Raw genomic sequence first — 21858 nt, forward strand, 5'->3', positions numbered from 1 at the left:
TAAACATCCATGTGAATTAAGGCTCAAGTGCATCAAGCAGTGGCAGTATAATCCATCCCTGTGCACGGCCACCCTGCAGTGACACTTAAATCTGGACTCACCACACTTGTTTGCTGGGTTTTGCATAGTCTGGAGCTTGCTGTTCCTGCTTCCTGGGCATCACATACTCATCAGAGCTGTAGCTTCCTTCCTGCTGTATTTTGTTCTCTTTAACCATCTGCTGCGAGTGCTGCTGGGGAGCTGCAGGGCAGCAGCGGGTGGCTGTCCCCCTCCCCGTGCAGCTCTGCAGGGGCTGGCAGCAGTGTGGCTGCATTTAATGTCTAGGTGAGGATAACGCCTTCTTTCCTTGGGGATTTGGTATGGGACGTGACTCATGATTCGTGGTGAGTGCTCCAACAGCTGAACGTTCACCGTGCAGTTGTGAGAAATAGTGTGTACCCTTTACACTTCATGGGAACAGCTTTATTTCTCCCTGAGCTGGCTTGGAGCTTGTCAGCTTTGATGTATCTTCCATGTAAGTCTCGTGCAAGCTCAGGTAAATGGAATATTTGTAGCTGCTGTAGGTGCAAGTCTGTAGAGGATAGTGATGGTCGCTGCACTTTTTAAGCCTTTGGCTCCTCATAGCAAAATCTGAGATCTCTAAAGTGCAAGTGAAACATCAGAGTGTGTAGCTAAGATTGCTTTAGAAAACTATTACGAATATGGGCTGATATCACAGGAAGAACATCCCATGTATTTTTAGCTTCTCTAAGTGGTACGTTGCTTATTGCCCAAATGAACTCTTTGCTCCTTTCCTTCTAGGACTGTCCTTTTATAGTGTGTATGACCTATGCCTTCCACACCCCTGACAAACTCTGTTTCATTCTGGACCTGATGAATGGTAAGCAAGACTCATGCGGATGATGGTGCAGGAGGACTTGTAGAGATCATAAGGAGAATGAGGGAAAAAATAACTCGAGGTGTGAAGCAGTGGCCTGCAAGCACCCAGGGGTACATTGATCTGTACCAGGGGATGTACAGAACAGGCTGGAAAATCTCTGTTACCTTAAAATATTGACATATTTAAGTAAAGGTTCTAAAAGGCCCACCAGGCTGGAAGCTTGGGGAAATGCTGGTCATGTGGAGAAATGTATGAGGACATCAGGGAACAGCTTTCAGAGTAAAAGTAAAAGGGCTGCTGTACAGAGATTTGCAAAGAGTTGATGGGGGAAGCGTTCCTCAGAAGGGAAGAACTCATACCTAGAAGCCTCAACCTACCCCTAGTGAGGACACACAGAGAGAGGAATTGGTGGAGTGAAGAGAGAGAAGGTGCTGCAGTGCCCATATTTGCTGAGGATGCTGAGTGCTTGTGGGACTTGGACTCTTTCCTAGGAATAGTCACAATTTGATGTGGTGGTGGCATGGCTTAGCTCACAGAGTGACGTTGTGTTGGGCCTGCTCTTACACAGTGTTTTACTTGCTGGGTAAATCCTTTACATTGAGACTCAGTTGCTGGATTAGTCACTGAATGCAAATGTATATGAGGTAAATGCGTTCTTAAAACAGAGTTTCAGATTGATGAGATTCATTTATTACCTTTCTCAGGTATTTTGTCCCCATTGGTAATGGCAGAGTGTAGGGCTGGGTCTCTGTGAGCTCCATAGGTTCTGAGAACCTACAAATGCTTCACTGCTCCCCATGGCATCCTGCTCTCTTCCTGTGAGGCAAGGTTTGACTGTTCCTGTAATGGCATCTCAATCCTGCTCATTTCAGGAGGAGATTTGCACTACCACCTCTCCCAGCACGGAGTCTTTTCTGAAAAAGAGATGAGGTTTTATGCTACTGAGATCATCCTGGGTTTAGAACACATGCACAATCGCTTCGTTGTATACAGAGACCTCAAGGTAATGGTGAACAGCAACTGCTTTCACCCCGGTGCTGGACAGCAGCAAGTATACCCACAGGTTCAATTGTCCTGCCCTAAACCTCTTGTGGGGAAGAATACAGATTATTTGTTCATCTTTGGCTGATTTTTCTAATGATTTTCAAAAGAGTTCTGATCTGAGTTGTTACCCAATTTAACCTGCCTGGAAAATGCTTCCTTGGGGTCAGAATGACTCCTGTGCAGTGTTACTCGTCTCACCAGCTTAATGGTGCTATTAAGTTAGAGACTATACCGAAGTGGTGTGGACTTGAGGCCAAATGGGATTTAGTCTGTCATGTGCTTTGGTATTCCTCAGTCTTTCATAATCTGTGGGGTTGGTGGTGCTCCATTAGAATGTTGATTAGAGCTAGAAAGTGGCTGTTGCATTGACATAAAAAGCCCCAAAAAGCAATTACCAGTTACAAGAGAGTATTGATGTTTGAGGATGAGTTACTGTGTTCGGAGAGCTGTAACGTACCAGGCAGTAACCTTTCTGTGCCTCTGGCTTTCCAGCCTGCAAACATCTTGTTGGATGAACACGGGCATGTGAGGATATCAGACCTTGGGCTGGCTTGTGACTTTTCCAAGAAGAAGCCCCATGCCAGTGTGTAAGTATTGCATCTGGGGGCTTTGCTGCACATACAGCTACTGCTGAGTCCTTAAGGAAGAAAGGTAACACTTGTGTGGCACAGGCTTGCTTTGGCACGCAGCTGAGCTGGGTTCAGCTCTAATAAGGGTTTTCAGTCTCCTCTCTCTGTTTTCCTGCACAGTTGTAGCAGCTGATGTGTAGGCATGGCTGGAAGATGACACATCATTTTGAGATGATTCACTGCTCAAAGTTAAAGTACCAGATTGTTTTAATTGTCCTAAATGGATAATTAAATATTCCTAAACTGACTAAAAAACAGGGTTTATTGTGTCTTTCTCTCTCTGGATCTTTGTGAAAATGGAGGCAAATTGTGTTCCTTTCTGCCTCTTGGCGTCAGGTCATAACTGGGATCTGAGTTTCTTGGGTTGTGTGTGGATTCCACATTGTATCTGGCAAGTTTTTATTCTTAGGTCCTCATTAGCCCTGATTTAGTCTCAGAATTTATGCAAAAAGGAAAGCTTCATCCTGTCATACCTTGAAAGATCTGCAGTTCAGTGGGTTCTTGGGAAAATCCCTACGTTCCAGTTACAACAAGGGTAAAAGCAATGCACGGTGACTGCTTTCCACTGGTGAGCCCAGCCATGACTTCTGGTGGGTGCGTTCTCCTGTTACATCCTGCTGTTAGCTGGAAAGAGACACGTGGAACACCTCGGGAGAGCAGGAGGCAGCTCTGCTGGCCTCTGGGCTGGGGGCAGGAGCAGGTCTCAGCCTTCCTGGGCCCAGGGCTGGAGTGATCTGGTGCTGTGTCCTGGGATCCGTGTTCCCTGTGAACTGAATGAACAGAGTAGGCATCCTTCCTACCTCTCTGTTGTGTCCACTCTTAGATGGAAGCTGCTTACTGACTCGTTCTGCTAAATCTCTGCTTCCGTTTGCTTAATCACCTCTGTTGTTCATGTTTGAAGGTATTTCCTCAATAGATACACACAAACAAAACATGCATACGTATGTCTGGCCACAGAAAAAGCAAAATAAAATCAAGTTTAAAACGAATTCTTTTTAAATGAGGCTATCTTATTGAGAAAACACCAGTTTTGAATTGTTTTGTCAGTGTTAGCTCTGGCTGTAATCAAGATTTTGTCCCTTTCTGCTTCTCAGAGGTACCCACGGCTACATGGCTCCCGAGGTGCTCCAGAAGGGAACGGCGTACGATAGCAGCGCAGACTGGTTCTCGTTGGGCTGCATGCTTTTCAAACTCCTGAGGGGGTGAGTGAGGTTTCATTGTCTGTCCCTTGAAGTGCTAATGTGTAACGTATTGCACAGCATCTGAAGTGGTATCTTACTGCCATCTCTGCAATGTGGACCATGTCTGCACGCAAGGCTAAACCAGGCTTTTTGCTTCCCAACCAAACAAGGAACAAGCCCTGCTTCCTTTAGTAGCTGCAGGTGTGGGGCAGGGAGGAAAGCAGATGCTCTATCCACTCTTTTGACTTCTACTGATACACAGTTTACTCATCTCTTGGCAACTGTTAGTTTTTTAAATGGTAGGATGTTATTCATTGCTTAAATACACCAGCAGCCCTGTTAAGTGATGGGCTTCATTTTATGCTTAAGACCTGCTGTTGTGATGTTCCCTTTTTACATGTAGTTTTTCCTCCTGTAGTTATGTCTGGAGGCTTCCACTTGTTGAATCTGGCCTGTTACCATATTGGTGTACAAAAATACATGATAATTACAGCCTTGTCAACCATTACCTTCTCACTAAAGTGGCTGCATGAATTTATTGAGATTATGGGATTTATCTGAATCAGTAAGCGCTGGTTGGCAGGTGTTTGATGGAAGTAGCATCCTCACTATTAATGGTGAAACAGAAGAAATGTTTTAAGCTTTTCAGAGTGCTTCTCTGTAAAGACTGATCATTAGTTAGATCACCCTGTGTTCTTGCACCTAATTAATTATAAGCTCTTACCTCTATCCCAGGCACTGCACAAAAGGTGTGTGGCTTCTGGATAGAGCTACAGAGCTGTATCAGTTTAACAGTAATTGTTCACAAACTAGACTGAATCTAAGTGTGCAAATAAAGAAAGCAAAAGTGTTTAAATTGCCAGGAAAAGAAGTATTTCTAAGTACAGACAGCATCAGGCAGCTGGCAGCAGTTCTGTGTCTATAATCACCCACTGAAGTAGGTAGCAGGACACATGATGGTTGGGGTTTGCTGGGAGCAGAGGGGAGAGCATCCTTCATTTGGGACCACTGTGGGTTCCTCATCTTTCCTTCTGAGACCTCCTTTTGAGTCGCTTGGGCCCAGAGGGTTAAACCCACTGACTGCTGTGGTTCTTCCTTCACAGGATTAAAGTCGTGTGATGAAACAACTAGCACCTAGGGACAAGCAGTGCCATCTACTACAGGCACTCAGGCTTACAGGGTGGGGCGATCTCAGTCCTTACGGGCTGCAGTTCCTCCTGACAGAGATGTGTGGGGTGGTATCGGTGGGCGGACAGAAGCCAAAGCATTATTCACTGTGAGCTCTCCTTCCTCATCTGTTCTGAAGGCAATTAAACATCTCACATCTCAAACAAGCTGGGCACATGGTGCCGTTTCTTGGTGTTCAGTGAATTTAGTCTGGCACAAAATCTGCCCATAAGTCCCCAGTGAGTCATTTGCTTCCCTGATCTGCTCAGAGCCTCACCATCACAGTACCTGGGGCTGGTACTCTTGCCTTCTTACTTGTCATGCTTAAATCCAGAAGAATGGAATACCTGGTCCATCCATCGGATCCATTCATGAGAAGCATTTTTGATGATAAAAGGGAAATAACTCTTTGAATAGCAGATCCCCAGTTGAAACAAGCTGGTACCCAATGCCATGTGGCAAGACAAAATGGTTTCTGATACAATAAGGTATTGATAAGTAAATTACATCTTAATTTTGAAAACCACCATTCCCTCAAGGTTTTGAAGAAAACTGAGAAACAGGGACTATATCCTAAATCTAATGAAAAAGTCTCATACTAAAATGTTTCTGCTTGTGATTGTTTAAATCTGTAAATATTAGAAGGTTTTCTGTAGCTAAAAGGAAAAGTTCAAACTCAGAACTATGAAGCAGGAAAAGGACAGAGCTGATAATTTACCAGGTAAATTGGAGCTAGTAGCCACCGCATGCCAGTGTTGGAAATGCTCAGTGTGTTACTAGTTGTTCCATGTCCTGCAGGACAGGATTAGTGAGGTGGAAGAGTGGGACTAAGGGGATGCTATGCTCTTTCCTGCTGCGATAACCTGATGTGTTATGGCTTTCCACTGACTGTGCATTCTCTTATTTCTACAGTCACAGTCCTTTCAGACAGCACAAAACCAAAGATAAGCATGAGATCGACCGGATGACGCTCACCGTGGTAAGACCCTGGTGAGGGTGGCACTTACATTGTTCTGGGTTAGTAAATTCCCATCTCCTTAAAAACTGGAGCTCTGGAGCCTGCTTTCTGCTAAAGCTGTATTTGCACGTGAAAGAGTTGCTTACAAGCACTGTCAAAGAAAAGCTACTGTCCTGTGTGGGGAAAGCAGGTCACACCACTTGCATAATGAAACGTCTCTTCTTGTGCTTCTGTTCTTCATAGAATGTGGAGCTCCCAGATTCATTTTCTCCTGAACTGAAGTCCCTTTTGGAAGGGCTCCTGCAGCGGGATGTTAGCAAGAGGCTGGGGTGCCAAGGAAGAAGGTAGGTGTTGTCTTCTTGGATTGCTGCCCTGAAAAATTTCCACTTCTCTGTAAATGAGTGGATTCGTTTCATGTCAAAATCTGCTTCCTGTTGTGATGACTTTAATTTTGGAAGGAGAACATTCAGAAGTGCAGTGCATGGAGTAACGTTTCAGCTTCCTTTGGTTTGGACAAGTTCTTGGGCAATTTGTGTTCCTGAAGGCTTCCCCGAGCTCCCTGCAGTCATGCTCACACTGGGTGGTGGTGGTTGTACTGTTCATCCCGGTGTTGTTTTCATGCTTTTGCCTGATCCGTTTTGGCAGGAAGTCACATTACTTGACTCAGACTTACTGATAGCTTAACATTTATCGCTTATCTTGTATCTGTAATGATATACTGCATGCAGAAAAACCCAAACCCCCAAGCACAGAAAGCTGTGAACACTTGTTTCCTTTTGGGTTCCTCTTTCGTTCTGGGACTGTAAGGAAAGGGGCATTTTTTGTCTGTTGGCTACAAAACCTGACTTGCTGCAGCCGAAGCTTACCTTGCTCATAGCTGCTCACTGAACCTGGTGTTATCACCTACTCAGAAAGCCAGGGTGAGGCCGGAGAGAAAACAATGGGAGGAGTAAACAACTGTTGAGAACCCATTGGCAAGGTGTGGTAACAGCTAATTGAGAGTCACACCTGAGGCTGGGCTGGCTCTGATTCCTGAGGGATAGGCAGTTTTTATCATGGAGCCCTCTGAGGGTGACCTGAGATTGCTTTTCAGCCTGGGGCCTATCCAGAGGAGTTGCTTATTTTGCCATAAAATATGTACAATATGAAATGGTGTGGAGTAAGCTTGTTATGTGGAAGTAGTATATGGGATCTGACAGATGGGTGTTGTTTGAAATGACAGACTAGCACAGCAAACCAGTAGGGATTGCTTGCCAGCCCTACAGCACTGTTTCCACATGAAAGTCTTCTGTTATTTGCTTAGGAAAACTTGCTTTTTTTCCTTGAAAAAGAAAAAAGAAAACGTTTTCCTGATGTTTTCAAGTGATAGAAATGTGACCTCTGAAGGCTATTCCTCAAATACATTTGAAAAGTCCTATCTCTTTGTTAACCTCAGTTACTTTTCTTTTGCAGTGCACAAGAAGTAAAAGAACATGCGTTCTTCAAGGGCATTGATTGGCAGCAAGTCTATTTACAAAAGGTAAAGGACTGGGATAGTAACCTTAGATTGTTTGGTAAAGCAATAAAGGAAAATAAGCCCAAACAGGTCATGGCCAGAAAACTTTAGGGTTCCAGTCTTGTACTCACTTGCATGAGTATGTAGAGGGTGGTTGAGGCAAACTGCTGTATGCTCATTAGTACAAGTCTTCCTCGTCAGTACTGAATTCTTCAGGGTTAAATGACTGCATGGTGCTTACTGCTTTGCTGGCTCTAAACTGTGTTTTTTTTTCCCTGAATTTTTGGAGGAGCATTTGTTAAAGGGGAACAACTTTGGGCTGAAGGTGAATTTCAAGGGACATGTTTTTGCAGTCGAGTGTAGTCTGTGCAAAAAATAAAAAGGCTTGGATATATTATTGATTTCAGTAACATCCATGAATTTGTCTTTAATTCTGCTGCTTTTAATTCCTAGTATCCTCCACCATTGATTCCTCCCCGGGGAGAAGTAAATGCAGCGGATGCTTTTGATATTGGGTCATTTGATGAAGAGGACACTAAGGGCATTAAGGTACATAGCTTTAACTGATGGGTACAGAATGGCTGCCGTGCTTAACTTGCCATGTGCATGCCATTCCTTTGCTCCCGGGCTACTGAGTGTGCAAGGGATTACTTTCAACCTTGGGAACTTAATCCATGCTGTTATGAAAGGGGTGGCTCAGGCTGCTTGGCTGCTTTGTTGTTGCATGCTAATCCCTTACATTTTACTTTTTAGATTGACTGAAATCTACCTTCCTATCAAAAGTTTCATAGGATAAAGCAAATATTCCAAATGGTCAGATGGCTTTTGGGAAATCCTCAGATTTTCAAGAATTCTTAATGGTTTATTGTTTTAAAACTTGTAATTTGTTCCTGGTAGCTCGGAGAAGTGGAACTAAACCTTATTTTAAGTGTTACTTCGTGGTCAGAGTGCACACTGGGAAGCTCTTCAAAATGGATAGCTATGTGTCAATGGTAGCACCTTTACAAGTTACAAAAGTGATAAAAAGAAACCTTCAGGTTCTGATAGTATCCAAACCCGTTCTTCACTTAAAATAGTTTAAGTGAGGAATGGGAAGTTAAAGCTGCTGGCCTGTTGCTAACACACATGGAGGGGGTGTGATGTTTTCATCCTGCTCCCAGGGCTTCCTGGGCCCTTGGAGACAAGAAGTGAATCAGTGCTTGTCTTGGGTCTGTCCTGGTCTTTATTCTTGCAATGCATTTCTTGAGTAGATCACACTTCATTCTCGTTAGCACAGAAGTGAGTCAGGAGGGAAACTAATTGCTCTAAACTTTATGATCAAAACCACATGTTAAGTACTCAGCGTGCCGAAAAGGAACTTGTCTGTCAGTGTCACCTGCTGTAATTGCAGAAGTTGGCACAGAAAAGGTTTTACGTGTTTAAAGAGCAGCTCAGAGAACCCAAGATGTTCTTTGTCCCAGAACACCCCACGTTGTCAATGTTAGGCTAACAGGATTCCAGTTTCCTGCCATTCTGGAATGCAGTAATTCAGAGGACCATTTTGCAATGAGAAGCTGGGTGGTCCTTTCCTTTCTCGTGGGGATCAGATACGCTCAGCAAGGCCTGACACTCGTGTAGCCAGCTCACTTCCAGGTAATCTTTGTTCAGGCCGCCCATAAGAGAAGTTTATTCTTAGGCATGAGTCAGTGAGGGGTATCATGTACGGCTTCTTTGCTCTGCGCTCCCGCTGGGACGTCACAGCCTTTTAGAAGGGACTGAATAATTCCTGCCTCTGAGTCAGCTGCAGCCGGAGCTCCCACTGAGGTGTCAGGAGCCGCCTCTGCCCGTGAGGATGCCAGTTCTGAGTGCCTTGTCTCCTCCCTTGCCAGTGAGGGTGATATTTATACTGCAGTGTCCTGTGACACAGAGAAGAACATGTGTTCTTTGAGGTTACGAGCGGGAAAGCCAACAGTGGATGCCCACAGCTTTCCTCTCTTACTCAGATGCTGTCAGGAGTCCCTGTAAACCACGTGCACCCAATTGCAGCGAGGTCTTCTGACTTGAGATCCAGCGTGGATTTTCCTGCTGTGGTCACGGAATCCCAGACTGGTTTGGGTTGGAAAGGACCTTAAGATCATTCAGTTCAAACCCTTTGGCATGGGCAGGGACCCCTTCCACTGGAGCAGCTTGCTCCAAGCCCCTGTGTCCAACCTGGCCTTGAGCACTGCCAGGGATGGGGCAGCCACAGCTTCTCTGGGCACCCTGTGCCAGCGCCTCAGCACCCTCCCAGGGAAGAGCTTCTGCCTGAGAGCTCATCTCACTCTCCCCTCGGGCAGGTTAAAGCCATTCCCCTTGTCCTACCTACGTGTCCCTCCTGAAGGTCCAGTAATTTTAGTTTCCTCCAGTGCAATTCAATTCATGTACTGTAGTTAAGGATTAGGGGAGAAAAGAATTCATGTAACAGGGAAACTGAGGTGTGAGCATGCACTGCTGACTGTTGAAGCTTTATGATTAAGAACGCAGAATTTGGCTGTGGAAGCATGGAAGGCACTCTGGTGTACAAGGTATCTTTTCATCCATTCACGGGATATTTGTGCTGAGAGACTTTTTATGCAGCCAAGTTAAGAACAGCGCTTACATTTAAGGGATTAGATAAAGGTAAAGCCTAGAGAGCATGATGGGGCAATGTTGAGTGAGGCTTTTAGAGCTATCGGACCAAACAAGTTTTGAATAGGTGGCCTATTCTGTGTCTGAATGAATATCTTTGTGTTTATACGTTAATATCTTTGCTTAAGTGGGTATTCGTGTTTTGTTTGTACCTGTTTGTTTTGTTAACATTAATCTTTTAAAATAATGCTGTTAATGTGGGTTACTATTAACTATTGAGGATAAGAATAGTAATAAGTTATTAAAATGTTGGTGTTTTATGTTGTTTTTCTCTTGCAAGTTGCTTGATAGTGACCAGGAATTATATAAGAACTTCCCTCTGGTAATATCGGAGCGTTGGCAGCAAGAAGTAGCAGAAACTGTTTATGATGCAGTAAATGCAGACACAGATAAAATTGAGGCCAGAAAAAGGGCTAAAAATAAGCAGCTTGGCCACGAGGAAGGTAATCTGTCAAATGCACTTGTCTCCATCTTTTGCTGCGAGGTAGTAATTCGTGTGTTTGAAGTTTCACACGGCAGACTCTCATATTACTGTCATTCACCAGTAATTGTTAGAATTCATTTAGTCAGTGTTGTGTTTCTTAAGATGGTTCTTAATGTTTTGAAATGCTGTATGATGACATAATGTTTTGGAAAACCTTTTGTACTCTCTTTTAAAGAATATCATGTACAGTCTTTCATCGCTTTTGTTGGTGGTGTGTGCTCAGAAAAGACTATGTGGGATTTGATGTCATGACAGAGAAGCTGAGAAAGCAAACGGGAGGTCCTTTACAGCAAACCTCGCTTGTTTGCAGGAGGGTGTTCAGCACAAACTGAGCTTTGGGTAGCAGTACATAATTCTTTTAATAGCTGATGCTGAAGAACTGAATTCTGCTTCTGATTACTCCACAGCAGCAGGCTGTGTAATCAGGGCAGAATGGGCTCTGTGTCTGTCTGTGCACATGAAGCACTACTGCAGAGCTGTCGAGGGCATGTGGAGTCACCCTGTGTTCAGGGCCATGCCCTTTCTTAACCCAGCATGTTTGCAGGATGCTTTTGGCAGCACTTTGTTCTGCATACTAATGCTTCCTCTTGTTGCAGACTATGCCCTGGGGAAGGACTGTATCATGCATGGATACATGCTGAAACTGGGGAACCCCTTCTTGACTCAGTGGCAACGTCGTTACTTTTACCTCTTCCCAAACCGACTTGAATGGCGAGGAGAAGGAGAGTCACGGGTAAGTGGGGTCCTCTGCAGAGCAGCAGCAGGAAAGGCAGGGGGATGCTGGGGCAGATCTGATGAGCTCCTGCTCGGGCACATACCTCCTGTGGATTTGTCTGAGTCAGTGACCGGTGGATTTGGGTGGCTTATCTGGAGTATCACTTTAGTTAATGGGTAGCTACAGTGCACTGAGGGAACAGCAGACTTGAGAAACCTGTTTACTTTGTTTTGTCCTGCTTTGAAAGGAATTTGGTAGTTCATGGTGTTGTTTTTCATTTAGGACCTCTGGACTATTTATACAAAAAAACATAAACTGGTAAGGTCATAAAGGCTATAGCATTTTGTTTCAAAGCAAATGCTATAGGAACTTTAGTTTAGTCCAGCTGTGATGATGTGCTAGGCAGATCCTGTGTGTAGTTAGTTCAGAAAGGTTTTGGAGTTTCAAAACATTGTTGTCCATCGGGAAAGCTTTTCTGCACACTGTTTATGTTTGCCTCTTTGCAAGTATAGAGTGCTTCAATATTCATTCCCTTTCAGCTCGTTGAAATAGTCAAAATGCTCTTTATTTATAACAGCACTAATACGTGGAAAATAGCATTATTTGCAACTCTCTTGAGGGAAAATAGTGACTATCTGGTTGTAGACACACCTATTTGTAGATTCTTATTTTGTGCTGTCATTCCTTAGCTTGTATTTTGTTGCATCTGTTGGAGCAACCAAGCCCCTTGCTAAATCCCTCTCTTACCTTATAGTCTATCTTTAGCTGATGATCCCACTCTTCAGAAATAAATGTTTGCGTAATGATTGTTCATGTTCATAACTCGATTTACGTGGGTAGTCCAGAGAAATTAGGTAGTGGTTTTGTTTGATGGGCAGGAAGGGTTTTTCAGTCATCTCTCTGCTTTTTTGCAAATGCTACAGCAAAGCCTTCTGACAATGGAACAAATAGTGTCTGTTGAAGAAACACAAATTAAAGATAAGAAATGCATCTTACTGAGGATTAAAGGAGGAAAACAGTTTGTCCTGCAGTGTGAGGTGAGACCCTTGTTTTTCAGTAACTGTTAATCAGGTTGATTTTGCGTATGATAAAACGATTGAAGTTTTTCAGGTCCTCCCATTACGTATTAGCTAAGGGTACTTTATGAAGCTAAGCAGAACTGGGAAGTTCTTATCCCCCCCGAGTTTTGAAAGCAGGAAACCATGCAGTTCCTGTCCTGGACTTCAATGGTTAAATAGTTTAATAGTAAATAGCTAAAAACCTCAAATCTTCTCGGCCTCCGTGGGCTTGGAAGGCCTTGTTGGCACGTGTCGGTTGGTGGTAGCTGATGTGTTTGCAAGGGAGGAAGTACACCAGTGCTCAGCACGTTTGGACCGCCCGTAGTTGCTGCTGCCTTGCCTGGCTTTGGAGAAGCGAGGGCTGCACGTTTCAGTGCCCAAAGCTCCTCATCCCTGCAGAGAACTAAACTAAGTTGCTTTTAAAGGGCTAGCTAAGAGAGAAGACGCTATTGGCAGTTTGCTGTGAAGTGCCAAACGACTTCTGTATCTCTTTCAGAGCGACCCAGAATTTGTTCAGTGGAAAAAGGAGCTGACAGAAGCTTTTACTGAGGCACAGAGGTTGCTGCGCCGGGCTCCCAAGTTTCTCAATAAATCTCGCTCCACAGTTGTAGAGCTTTCCAAACCACCGCTCAGCCACAGGAATAGCAATGGTCTGTAGGAGGAACAGCAACCCAGGTTCACTTAGGGCAAGCTGCTTCGTGAACATGCCGAGTTTCACAGAATCCTTACGAATTACTTTGTGCAATCCTGCCCGCGGGATGTGCTTAGAAGAGGAAGAACTTGATGTTTACAGCGTGGGATATGTCAGAACTCTGTGTCTGGAGGTTGGGAGGACTGGAACCGTGGCAAGTGAATTCATGCTCCTAGCAGCGGTGGAGATTGCCGAGCGTAGAGGCTGCATGTTGCTCCCATGCATTCCCCACCCTGGCGGTGTCGGAACCGTGGTCCGTTGCCTGGAACTACTGATGGAAGGAAGATCCTGTTCTCTCTGCAATACTCTCCAAGCCTGGAGACTGGGCTGGTGACTGCTGGCTGGGAGCACAGGTCTGCGCGGGACCGACGAGCCCCTCTGCTGCAGGAGGAGCTGCAGACTTGCTGTGTTGGATAACCTTCAGTCTGTTGTGTTGCCATGTTCTTTCCGACCATTACTGCTGACTTTGTAATAACCTTTCTCCATACTGCTGACGATCAACAGTGTGACTCTTATGCACTTCAAAGTACTGAATTCTAACTGTCCTGTGGTTTAAATGTTATTGCTACTTCATGGAAGCATTGAACTCAAATTATTCACATGGTTTGTTGTACTCACTAATAGTAGCTACCACCGTTTTGCTTCTTCTACGTATATGCAGTACTATAACTGACACCCTAGAGTAATAATTGGTGAAGAGGAATTTATGGTAGCTTCATCTAGTGCTCTGTTGTATAAATTTGACTATTTTAGCACAGTTTTTAAAGAGCAGATTCCTTTCGACAAGTTTACAGTGAACATAAAGACAGTTCTTTTCCATTTCAGGTCAACTGCACTTTTTAAAGATTAAACAGAAATTACTCAAATCCAATGCATACTAGTGCATGTACTGGGTTAAAGTGTCTGGGTACCTCGGTACGTAGTCGGGATCACTCCTCAGTTATGGGACTTGTGGATCCCTCTCTGTTGTACACAAAACCATGAAGCAAGCGTGTTCTCATAGCGTAGGTAGCCCGGGCCATCGCTGTAGCTCAGCTCAGGAGCTTTGTGCACCCATCAAACGGCTCAGCTTGCAAAAGGACTTTCAATTGTCTTTTCTAGTGAGTTCAAACTGTCCACGTTGAAAACAGTCTGAAAATACTGGGATGGAACTGAAAAACGAGCTGATCAAATGCCAGGTTTCTATTAATTCTGCTCGAGACGTCAGTCCTGTCATGTGGAAACTCTTGCTGAAGTACAGATATAATCTCTTAGCTGTTAGACAACTTCGGGCACGTCAGGTCAGCTTTCCCTGGCTGTGCTGGTGTTCTGTAAGAGGGAGGTCAGGGCTGAATTTGAGCTTTTCTTCCGATTCAGTGAACACCGGAACGTGTTCTGCCTGGCTGTGATGGTACAAGTCTCCTAGTCCCTAAAGATGATGGGAGCTGTACCTGCATGGGATGGGACAGCAGTTGCACAGGCAGCGTGCTTTGTGCCCTGGTGTGTACTGGCTGGTGTCACTAACAGATTGCCATGGAGTCTGGGCCTGTTTCCATGTAGAAAAGTACAAATTAGCAAAACCAGGAGAAATGTGTTAAAAGCACGAGTTCATCCTGAGCACACTTGTGATAAAATTGGATGGATTTGCTTCTGGAAGTCGCTTAACCCCCAGAGCCTGTGCTTCGACCATCCTGTGCAGTGTGAATGGAAAATGCACTTTGGAAAATACCCCCTGTCAATCAGGTGATAGCTTTTAATGATCCCCCCATTTATTTTTCATATTATTCAGTATAAAGAGTACCAGCTTCTGCCATCCTTACTGGTAAGTGATGCTTAGCACCTCAGCATCCTCTGTAAGGAGCAGGGGTGGTGCCTATGACAGTGGAATAGGAAAAGTCTCATCTCACTGGTGCTGACTCCGCACTGGGTGGTGTTAAGCTTTTCCTACAATACCATGCAATGGGCTTATTTCCCTTCTTGATTTGGAAAAACGCCCTCAGATTGTGATGAAAACCGCTCTTAGTTCTCATGTAGCGTGTTTGTATGTCCCTAGTTCACGATCGCTTCCGTTCTTCTCTTTCAGTTGTTTTCCATGGTTGCTTTTTACTCTAAATCCTTGTTGGAAGCGTTTTGCAGCTCCTGATGTGTCCGTGAGGAGGGCAGGGACACATCTGCAGTTGGGAAAATGTGCCTCGAACCCATAGGTTTTATATGAAATGAAGGCTGTGTGTTGACTGAGGGAAATAGGCACTTCTTGAAGTGTAATGGAGTTGGGATGCCCTGGAGCACACTCGTTCATGGGGTCCTTCTTGCTTCGTGCAGGCTCAGGGCAGCCCCGCTCGCGGTGTCAGTTCTTCAGTCAACTGATTCGTTGACCGCTTAGAAAAGCTTTATGTTGGTGACTGTTGTGCTGTAGGGAGGGGAGAGGTTGCATCAGATCCCAGTAACAAGTGGGGTTCTGCATGGAAGGGAGGGAGAGCTGGAATTCCACATCTCAAAGCCAGTGTTAGGCACTGCTGCGGGCGGCTCGGTCCTGGGTTGGGGACCGGATTCTCTGAGGTTTCTTGCACAAGATGCTCTTACTTGATGGGAAGGGCTTTGGCTGCGTGTGTGGAAAATGTCATTGAACACAGAGCACCTGGGGCATGGTGTGGTCTTTGGTTCATTTTGAGCACAACTCTAGGACTGGGATTGGGGGGCTGGGGGGTTTGTTTCTTTCCTTTTGGGTTTGGGTGGGGGGGAGTTCTGGGGGTTTTTCCTCCATGATTCAGGGAAGTGAAGAGAAAAGAAACGAGAGCGTCAGGCAGCAGCAGTGAATGACTGAACACAGACTTTTACACAAGGTATCTGAATGTGCTGGCGAACGTGGCAGCTGTGCTGATGTTCTGCTTCATGTTCAGAGCGTGTTCAGGGATTGTTTCTTATATTCCAAACCAGAGAATTCCAAACCAGAGAATTCGGTGCCGTATTCAGCACTCCCCAGCCACAGCCACACGCCTCCAGTGCGCAGGGATTATTTTCCAGGTATTCCTTGGGTCTGATGTATGAGCTGACGAATGACTGGATCCTGAATAGGAAGCGCCTGAGTGATGTGATGGGAGAAGGATGTGTAATTCCTGCCGGCGCTGGGCTGGGGAGTCACAGCGACTGCTCGAGGAGCTGTGACTGTTCCATGTCCTTTCCCCTTTCCCTTCCTTGAGGTAGGGTGATATTTTTGTCAGATGGGAGTTGCTGTAAATATGGGGAGGGGGGGAATAAAGGAAATCGATCCCAGCCTGGTTTGTGTTGGAAGGGACCTTAAAGCTCCTCCAGCCCCAGCCCCTGCCCCGGGCAGGGACCCCTTCCACTGGAGCAGCTTGCTCCAAGCCCCTGTGTCCAACCTGGCCTTGAGCACTGCCAGGGAAGGGGCAGCCACAGCTTTGGGTTGGTTGTGCTCTGAATACAGCGCAGGAGTTTGGTGGCAGTGCTCAGGTAACAGGAGACGCGTTTGGTGCTGAAAGCAAAGCTGTTTCTCTCAGTTGTGACCTGCACAAGCTGAGGTTGTTGGAGCAGCTCAAGGTGTGATGGTGCACAGCAGCAAGGGTGCGATCAGGCCCCAGTGCATGTGGTGAGGTTTGCAGTGCATTAGCTCGTGGGAAGAAGGATACTCGGAGCTTGGTGCGTGGCTCTTTCCCTGCCAGCTGCTCGCTTTAGGCCTCAGTTCTCCCTGGCCGTACCCGCACCGCAGCCACTCGCAGTCGCACAGGGGGTTCGCTGTCCCCACCCAGCACGTGGCAGGGATGCAGGTGTTCCAATCCGGGATGCAGGTGTTCCAATCCGGGATGCAGGTGTTCCAATCCGGGATGCAGGTGTTCCAATCCGGGATGCTCCCGCTCCAGGTGTGCCTGGGATGGAGGAAGGATTACTTTGAAGTGTACAGTAGCAAGTAAATAATTCTAGTTGTGTTGATTAATGTAAGGAATGCGTCAATTCCACGAATGAGAGAAAAAAAAAAAACCCTGAGAAGTGTATTTTGAGAAAGCATAGTATTAATTTTAATATTGTAAAGAAAAGAAAGGAAAATATCTAAAGTCTACAGAGCCCAGATGTATATCCAGATGTCTGAGGAATTTCCAGGTGATCCCTTTTGTTTTCTGTTGATTTCTATTCCATGGTGTACATATTGTGTGGACTGAACATCGGCTGCTTTAATCCTGTTGTTCAACTGTATTTTCTTTTGTGTTAACCTGATCCCCCCCGGACTCAGCTTTATTTTGTTGATGTAAAGGTCGCTGTGCTCTGTAGCTATAAACCCAGAATTCTATTTTAACAAGAGAAAAAAGCATTTTATATTATTTATTAAATACGTGTTTCTCCGACTTCTGACATTCCGCAGAATCTCTGCTCCGGACAGGTATGGAACCAGCAGCTCCTTTCGAGCAGGATCAGCTTTATTCTGGTTTTCGTAATAAAGGCACCCCAGTTTCCCTCATCTGTGCAGCCTCTGTTCCCAGCACGGTGATTCCAGGCGCCGTCGGGACCCTGTCCAAGTGCAGACCCCCCCTCGATTTGCTGGGTTTCAGTTTCCCCGTTATCCCTCGGCATTCCGGAGAGGAAGCTGGTGTTCACGTGAGTCTGCGAGGGGCGAGAGTCAATGACCTTAAATGGGGGCAAGGAGTTGGGTTGGTGTTTGAAAGAGCTCAGGCATCAGCTCAGAGGTTTCGGAGCTCCTTGGTCGCGGCTCGCTCCAGCAGTGGCTGTCATCGGGCCGGTCTGTGTAGGGCAGCGGTGGCCGCTTGGCAGCGGTGACGGCAGAATGGGGTCACCGGAAGGGGTTTTTGCTGGTGCTGAATGACCTTGGTTCAGGGTGATGACTTGGCTGGAGCTGTGAAGACAATGGAGGTGTCCTGGCAGATGCCTGCCTGTAGAACCCCAGCCTGGTTTGGGTTGAAGGGACCTTAAAGCTCCTCCAGCTCCAACCCCTGCCCCGGGCAGGGACCCCTTCCACTGGAGCAGCTTGCTCCAAGCCCCTGTGTCCAACCTGGCCTTGAGCACTGCCAGGGATGGGGCAGCCACAGCTTCTCTGGGCACCCTGTGCCAGCGCCTCAGCACCCTCACAGGGAAGAGCTTCCATGCTTGGTGCAGGGCTGTGCCCGAGGATATTGGGAAGGGAACCCGGTGCTCCCTGAGGCTTGCCCGGGGCAGGGGCTGGCAGGAGCTGCAGCCACCACTGAGCAGGCTGTAGGTGACCAAACCTGGCAGCTCCTTCCGGAGCAGGGGACAGAAATAGCACCAAATTCATGGGATAACTCATTGGCTAAAAATACCCCAGTGCAGCCGCGGCCCCTGCAGCTTGAGGAGTAATCGCGGCATTGAAGCGCCTGCCTTTGATTGCCACCATGGTGGAGCCCGAGGTGCGTGTCCAGTGCTGCTTAACCCAGGGTGAGGTTTGGCTGCTGCCAGCCCTGCCACTGAAGCTGCCTCTCGCTGGGACGTGTCCCAGTGCAGGGATGGGGCTGGCTGCTTTTCCACCATCCCTTTCCCTCCCCATTTTCCATTTCCCCTCCTCGCTCCTGCCCTGTGGTGGTGTATTCCTGAGCTGAGGAGCGGACTGCAGCGCTGAGCACCGGCAGGGATGCTGATGCCAGTGGGGTTGTGGTGTCTTGGGTGATTGGGATCCCGATGCTTCAGACCCCACGTGTGCCCACGCAGGGCTTCATTGGAAAACCTGGGAGTGGGCGCTGTGTGCTGGTCGGTGCAGGGTCAGGATTTATCCAGGTTTGGGTGAGTTGGTGTGTTGCCAGACTGGAGCAGGAGACAAGGGTGCGGGCTTACCTGGACGCAGGGCTGGGAGGAGGCTTTCCCAGCTGTATCAGGCAACTTTTCCTTAAGGAAAAGGAGGGAGGAGAGAGCAGGCGAGGTGGCAACTAAAAATGAGTCTGAAAAACAGAATAAAGCGAGAGCATCCTGAGAGAGGTGTTTTATGAGCACTGTTTCAGTGACTGCATTCAGTCCTTGACAAACTAAAAGGAGCAGATTCACATGAGTAGCTACGAGTCGTTTAAAGAGCTATATTGAAAGAGAACCTGTTTTCAGTGTGTAATTTAATGGTCAGACAAGCCAGTGTGTGTAAATACCTTTAGATATTGTATCTACGAGAATCACTTTGTTTTATGTACTTGGCTCTGTTCATATTTATTGTGCAGAGGAGGGGGTGCCCCGTGTTCGCTGCTGCACGCGCAGGGTTCTCCTCCCAGGGGTGAGCTCCAGGTCCCCGCGGATTTGTGATGTGCTACTCCTGGTTCATCCCACCGTTCTTCTGTTTTGGAAGGATTCTCTTGGCACAGCTAAGCTGCTTCTGTGTGTTGGTCAGTGCAACTGCTCTCATACCACGAGAACCCCAATAAAAACCGTCCTTTGCGTGTGTGCTGCCGCCTGGTTCTTTCGGTCTCACCGGTCCCTGCCCGGCTGGATGGATCCCCGCATCCCTGCATCGCCACCTGCCCTTTGCTCACCAGAGGAACTGTGGTTGTTGGTGCTTTCTCCGCTCGTGGCTGCAGATGGGACAGTGCCTGCTGTGGTGAGGAGGGGGCTGAGGGATGATCTCTGGCCTGGTGTGATGGAGCAGCACAAACCCTGGCCCTGGCAGGGCCCATGAGGTGTGTTTTGGGTGATGAACAGCAGCTTTCCAAGAGCTCATGCCCAGCCATGAGCCCTGCAGGGGCTCCCGCATGGCTGTGGTGCCATCAGGGACCATGGGAGGGATGATCTGAAACTGCACGGCCTCAGCCTCCTGTGGGGGACCTGCAGACCAGCAGTTACCTCCTTTCCTAACAGCTTTCCCAGCTGTGGGTGCTGATGCCTGAGCACATCCATGGAGCTCTGGAGGGGGATGCTGGGTTTTGCCTTTGCAGGTTGGCTTTGGCCTGAGCCCCAGGCCGGGTGGTGGGTGCTGGTGGTGGGTGGCACATGGATCCTGATGGTCACTGTGGGGTTACCTGGTGGCACTTCCATGTGCCCTATCCCTGGCAGAGCTCAGTGGGGAGGTGAGGCTGGGAATGGTGATGCCAGGGACGCCGGGTGCCTGCCTGCTCCCTGCCCGTGCTGCTGAGGGCGCTGCTCTTAGCGCTGCGGTGACTTCTTTCCATTGACTGGAGGCTATTTTGGGCCCTCCTCTCGGGTCCCTCCCCAGCTCATCCTCCCCTTATCGGGATGTGAGGGGCCGGGTGCTCCCGGAGTCCAGTGCCTGTGCCCTGACCCGTGTTCCAAGGGGACATCCCGGGGTCCCCTCCTGCAGCAGCAGAGCAGCCAGGGCTGGCTCATGTCACAGAACCACAAATTGATTTGGGTCGAAGGCATCTTAAACCTCATCCAGTTCCAACCCCTGCCACGGCTTAACCCGCTCCAGCAAAGATCTGAAGTTAATGGGATTACTCATGTTTAAAATGGAATCCACTCCGGGAGGGTTGGTGCAGCCACCTGCACCCATCCCGGGGTCCGCCCCATCCCATGGGACCAGCAGGTCGGGAAGGGAAGGGAAGGGGAAGAAGCCTTGCCAGGAAAAGCTTTCTCCAGCCCCAGGCCATTGCTGGCAGAGCCCTGCAGTGGCCCTGGCCCCGTCCTGCCCGTGGGCCACGCTGTTCCCAAGGGCACTCACAGCACGTCAGGAAGAGAAGAACCTGACTCTATTAGAACCATAGAATCACGGTTGGTTTGGGTTGGAAGAGGTCTTAAAGCCCATCCAGCTCCAACCCCTGCCCCGGGCAGGGACCCCTTCCACTGGAGCAGCTTGCTCTGAGCCCTGTGTCCATCCTTGAGCACCGCCGGGGATGGGGCAGCCGCGTCAGCCCAGAGCAGGTCCCCGCTGCTGCCGGCTGCGGACCCGCGATGGGGGGGACCCGGGTGCACCCCCGGGAGTGCGCGGGGGGCTCAGGGGCGGGAGGCCCCGCGTTCCCCTCCGCCGTCCAGGGGTATTTTTAGCCGTGCCACGTGGGGCAGCCCAGCTGCCGCGGGGGGAGGCGCCGCTCCCGTCCCGTCCCGTCCCGTCCGGCCGCGCTCCCCTCGCTCGGTCCCGGTGCCGCCGCCGCCGCCGCCGCCAGGTACTGGGTGCTCGGGGGCTCGGGTGCGGGTCGGGGTGCGCGGGGGCCGGGGGGGTGCGCGGGCACGGGGCCGCGGCCCCTCCGCGTTCGCGGCTATTTTTAGGGGGGAGCGGACGGCGATAGCGGCGGCTCCAGCCGCTGTTCCGTGCCGGGGAGGGCTGCGGTGGGAGCGGGGATGGGGACGGGGACGGGGACGGTGCCTCCTGCCCTGTGCGGGGGGGGGGTGGTTCGGGACCTCGGATCTTGGCCGCCACCGCGATGGCAGCGGGTCCTGGGTGCCAGCAGGAGCAAGCCCCCAGCCGGCTCCCGCGTGGGGACCAGCCCCGCATGGGGCCGCATCCCTGAGCGGGGGAGCCGGGGTGGTGCCGGTGCCGGTCCCCAGCCCTCACTCGTGCCGTGCCGTGTGCTTGGCCCAGGCACGTGCCCTCTCCGTGCCTCAGTTTCCCCCTGCGTGGAGCAGGACTGAGGATCCGGCCCCGGGTGTTGTTGGGCTCCAGCCACGCTGTTTGGGGCCGGTTCTACCCCATGGACCACCGAGCCCTGTCCGGGGGCACAGCGGCGGGGCAGTGCCTGTCCCCGCTGGGAGCCAGGGCTTGTGGCACGGGGGGCCGCTGCCCCAGGAGCAGATGACATTCCTGAGCCGGCTCCTGGCGCTCCTGCCCTTTACTGTACAAGGCGATGCGGGCGCTGGAGCGAGCGGCTGGGCCGGGCGAGCCCCGACCCGCTCGGGGCATGAATGATCTCGACAGGTGAAGCCGGGGTCAGCCCAAAGCGGGGCACGGGCTGGCTCCTGCAGCCGCCCAGTGCAGGGCAGCGGGGCCCCAGCACTGCCCCGGTGCCACCAGCACCTTGT

At 48.9% G+C, this 21858-nt stretch overlaps 1 protein-coding gene and 1 long non-coding RNA gene across 2 annotated transcripts in view; both read left to right on the top strand.

Moving 5' to 3' along the window:
* Positions 1 to 13819, top strand: part of GRK3 (G protein-coupled receptor kinase 3) — a 57448-nt gene extending 43629 nt beyond the window's left edge. The window contains exons 10-21 of the mRNA XM_057413251.1: positions 802 to 880; positions 1753 to 1883; positions 2417 to 2511; positions 3648 to 3755; positions 5814 to 5880; positions 6103 to 6203; positions 7312 to 7378; positions 7808 to 7903; positions 10281 to 10443; positions 11081 to 11217; positions 12123 to 12236; positions 12754 to 13819. Coding sequence (XP_057269234.1) covers positions 802 to 880; positions 1753 to 1883; positions 2417 to 2511; positions 3648 to 3755; positions 5814 to 5880; positions 6103 to 6203; positions 7312 to 7378; positions 7808 to 7903; positions 10281 to 10443; positions 11081 to 11217; positions 12123 to 12236; positions 12754 to 12915 — 1320 coding nt within the window. The 3' untranslated portion in view covers positions 12916 to 13819. The remainder of the gene's footprint in view (positions 1 to 801; positions 881 to 1752; positions 1884 to 2416; positions 2512 to 3647; positions 3756 to 5813; positions 5881 to 6102; positions 6204 to 7311; positions 7379 to 7807; positions 7904 to 10280; positions 10444 to 11080; positions 11218 to 12122; positions 12237 to 12753) is intronic.
* Positions 13820 to 16677: 2858 nt separating this feature from the next.
* LOC130600746 (uncharacterized) lies at positions 16678 to 17398 on the top strand. The gene is made up of 2 exons (XR_008972522.1): positions 16678 to 16712; positions 16776 to 17398. It is a non-coding gene; the product is annotated as an uncharacterized LOC130600746 (long non-coding RNA).
* Positions 17399 to 21858: the final 4460 nt, after the last annotated feature.

Source organism: Pezoporus wallicus, unplaced genomic scaffold (assembly GCF_028554395.1).
Source record: "Pezoporus wallicus isolate ANWC-B61680 ecotype Strahan unplaced genomic scaffold, APGP_CSIRO_Pwel_v1 contig_13850, whole genome shotgun sequence".
NCBI classification, from domain to species: Eukaryota; Metazoa; Chordata; class Aves; order Psittaciformes; family Psittacidae; genus Pezoporus; species Pezoporus wallicus.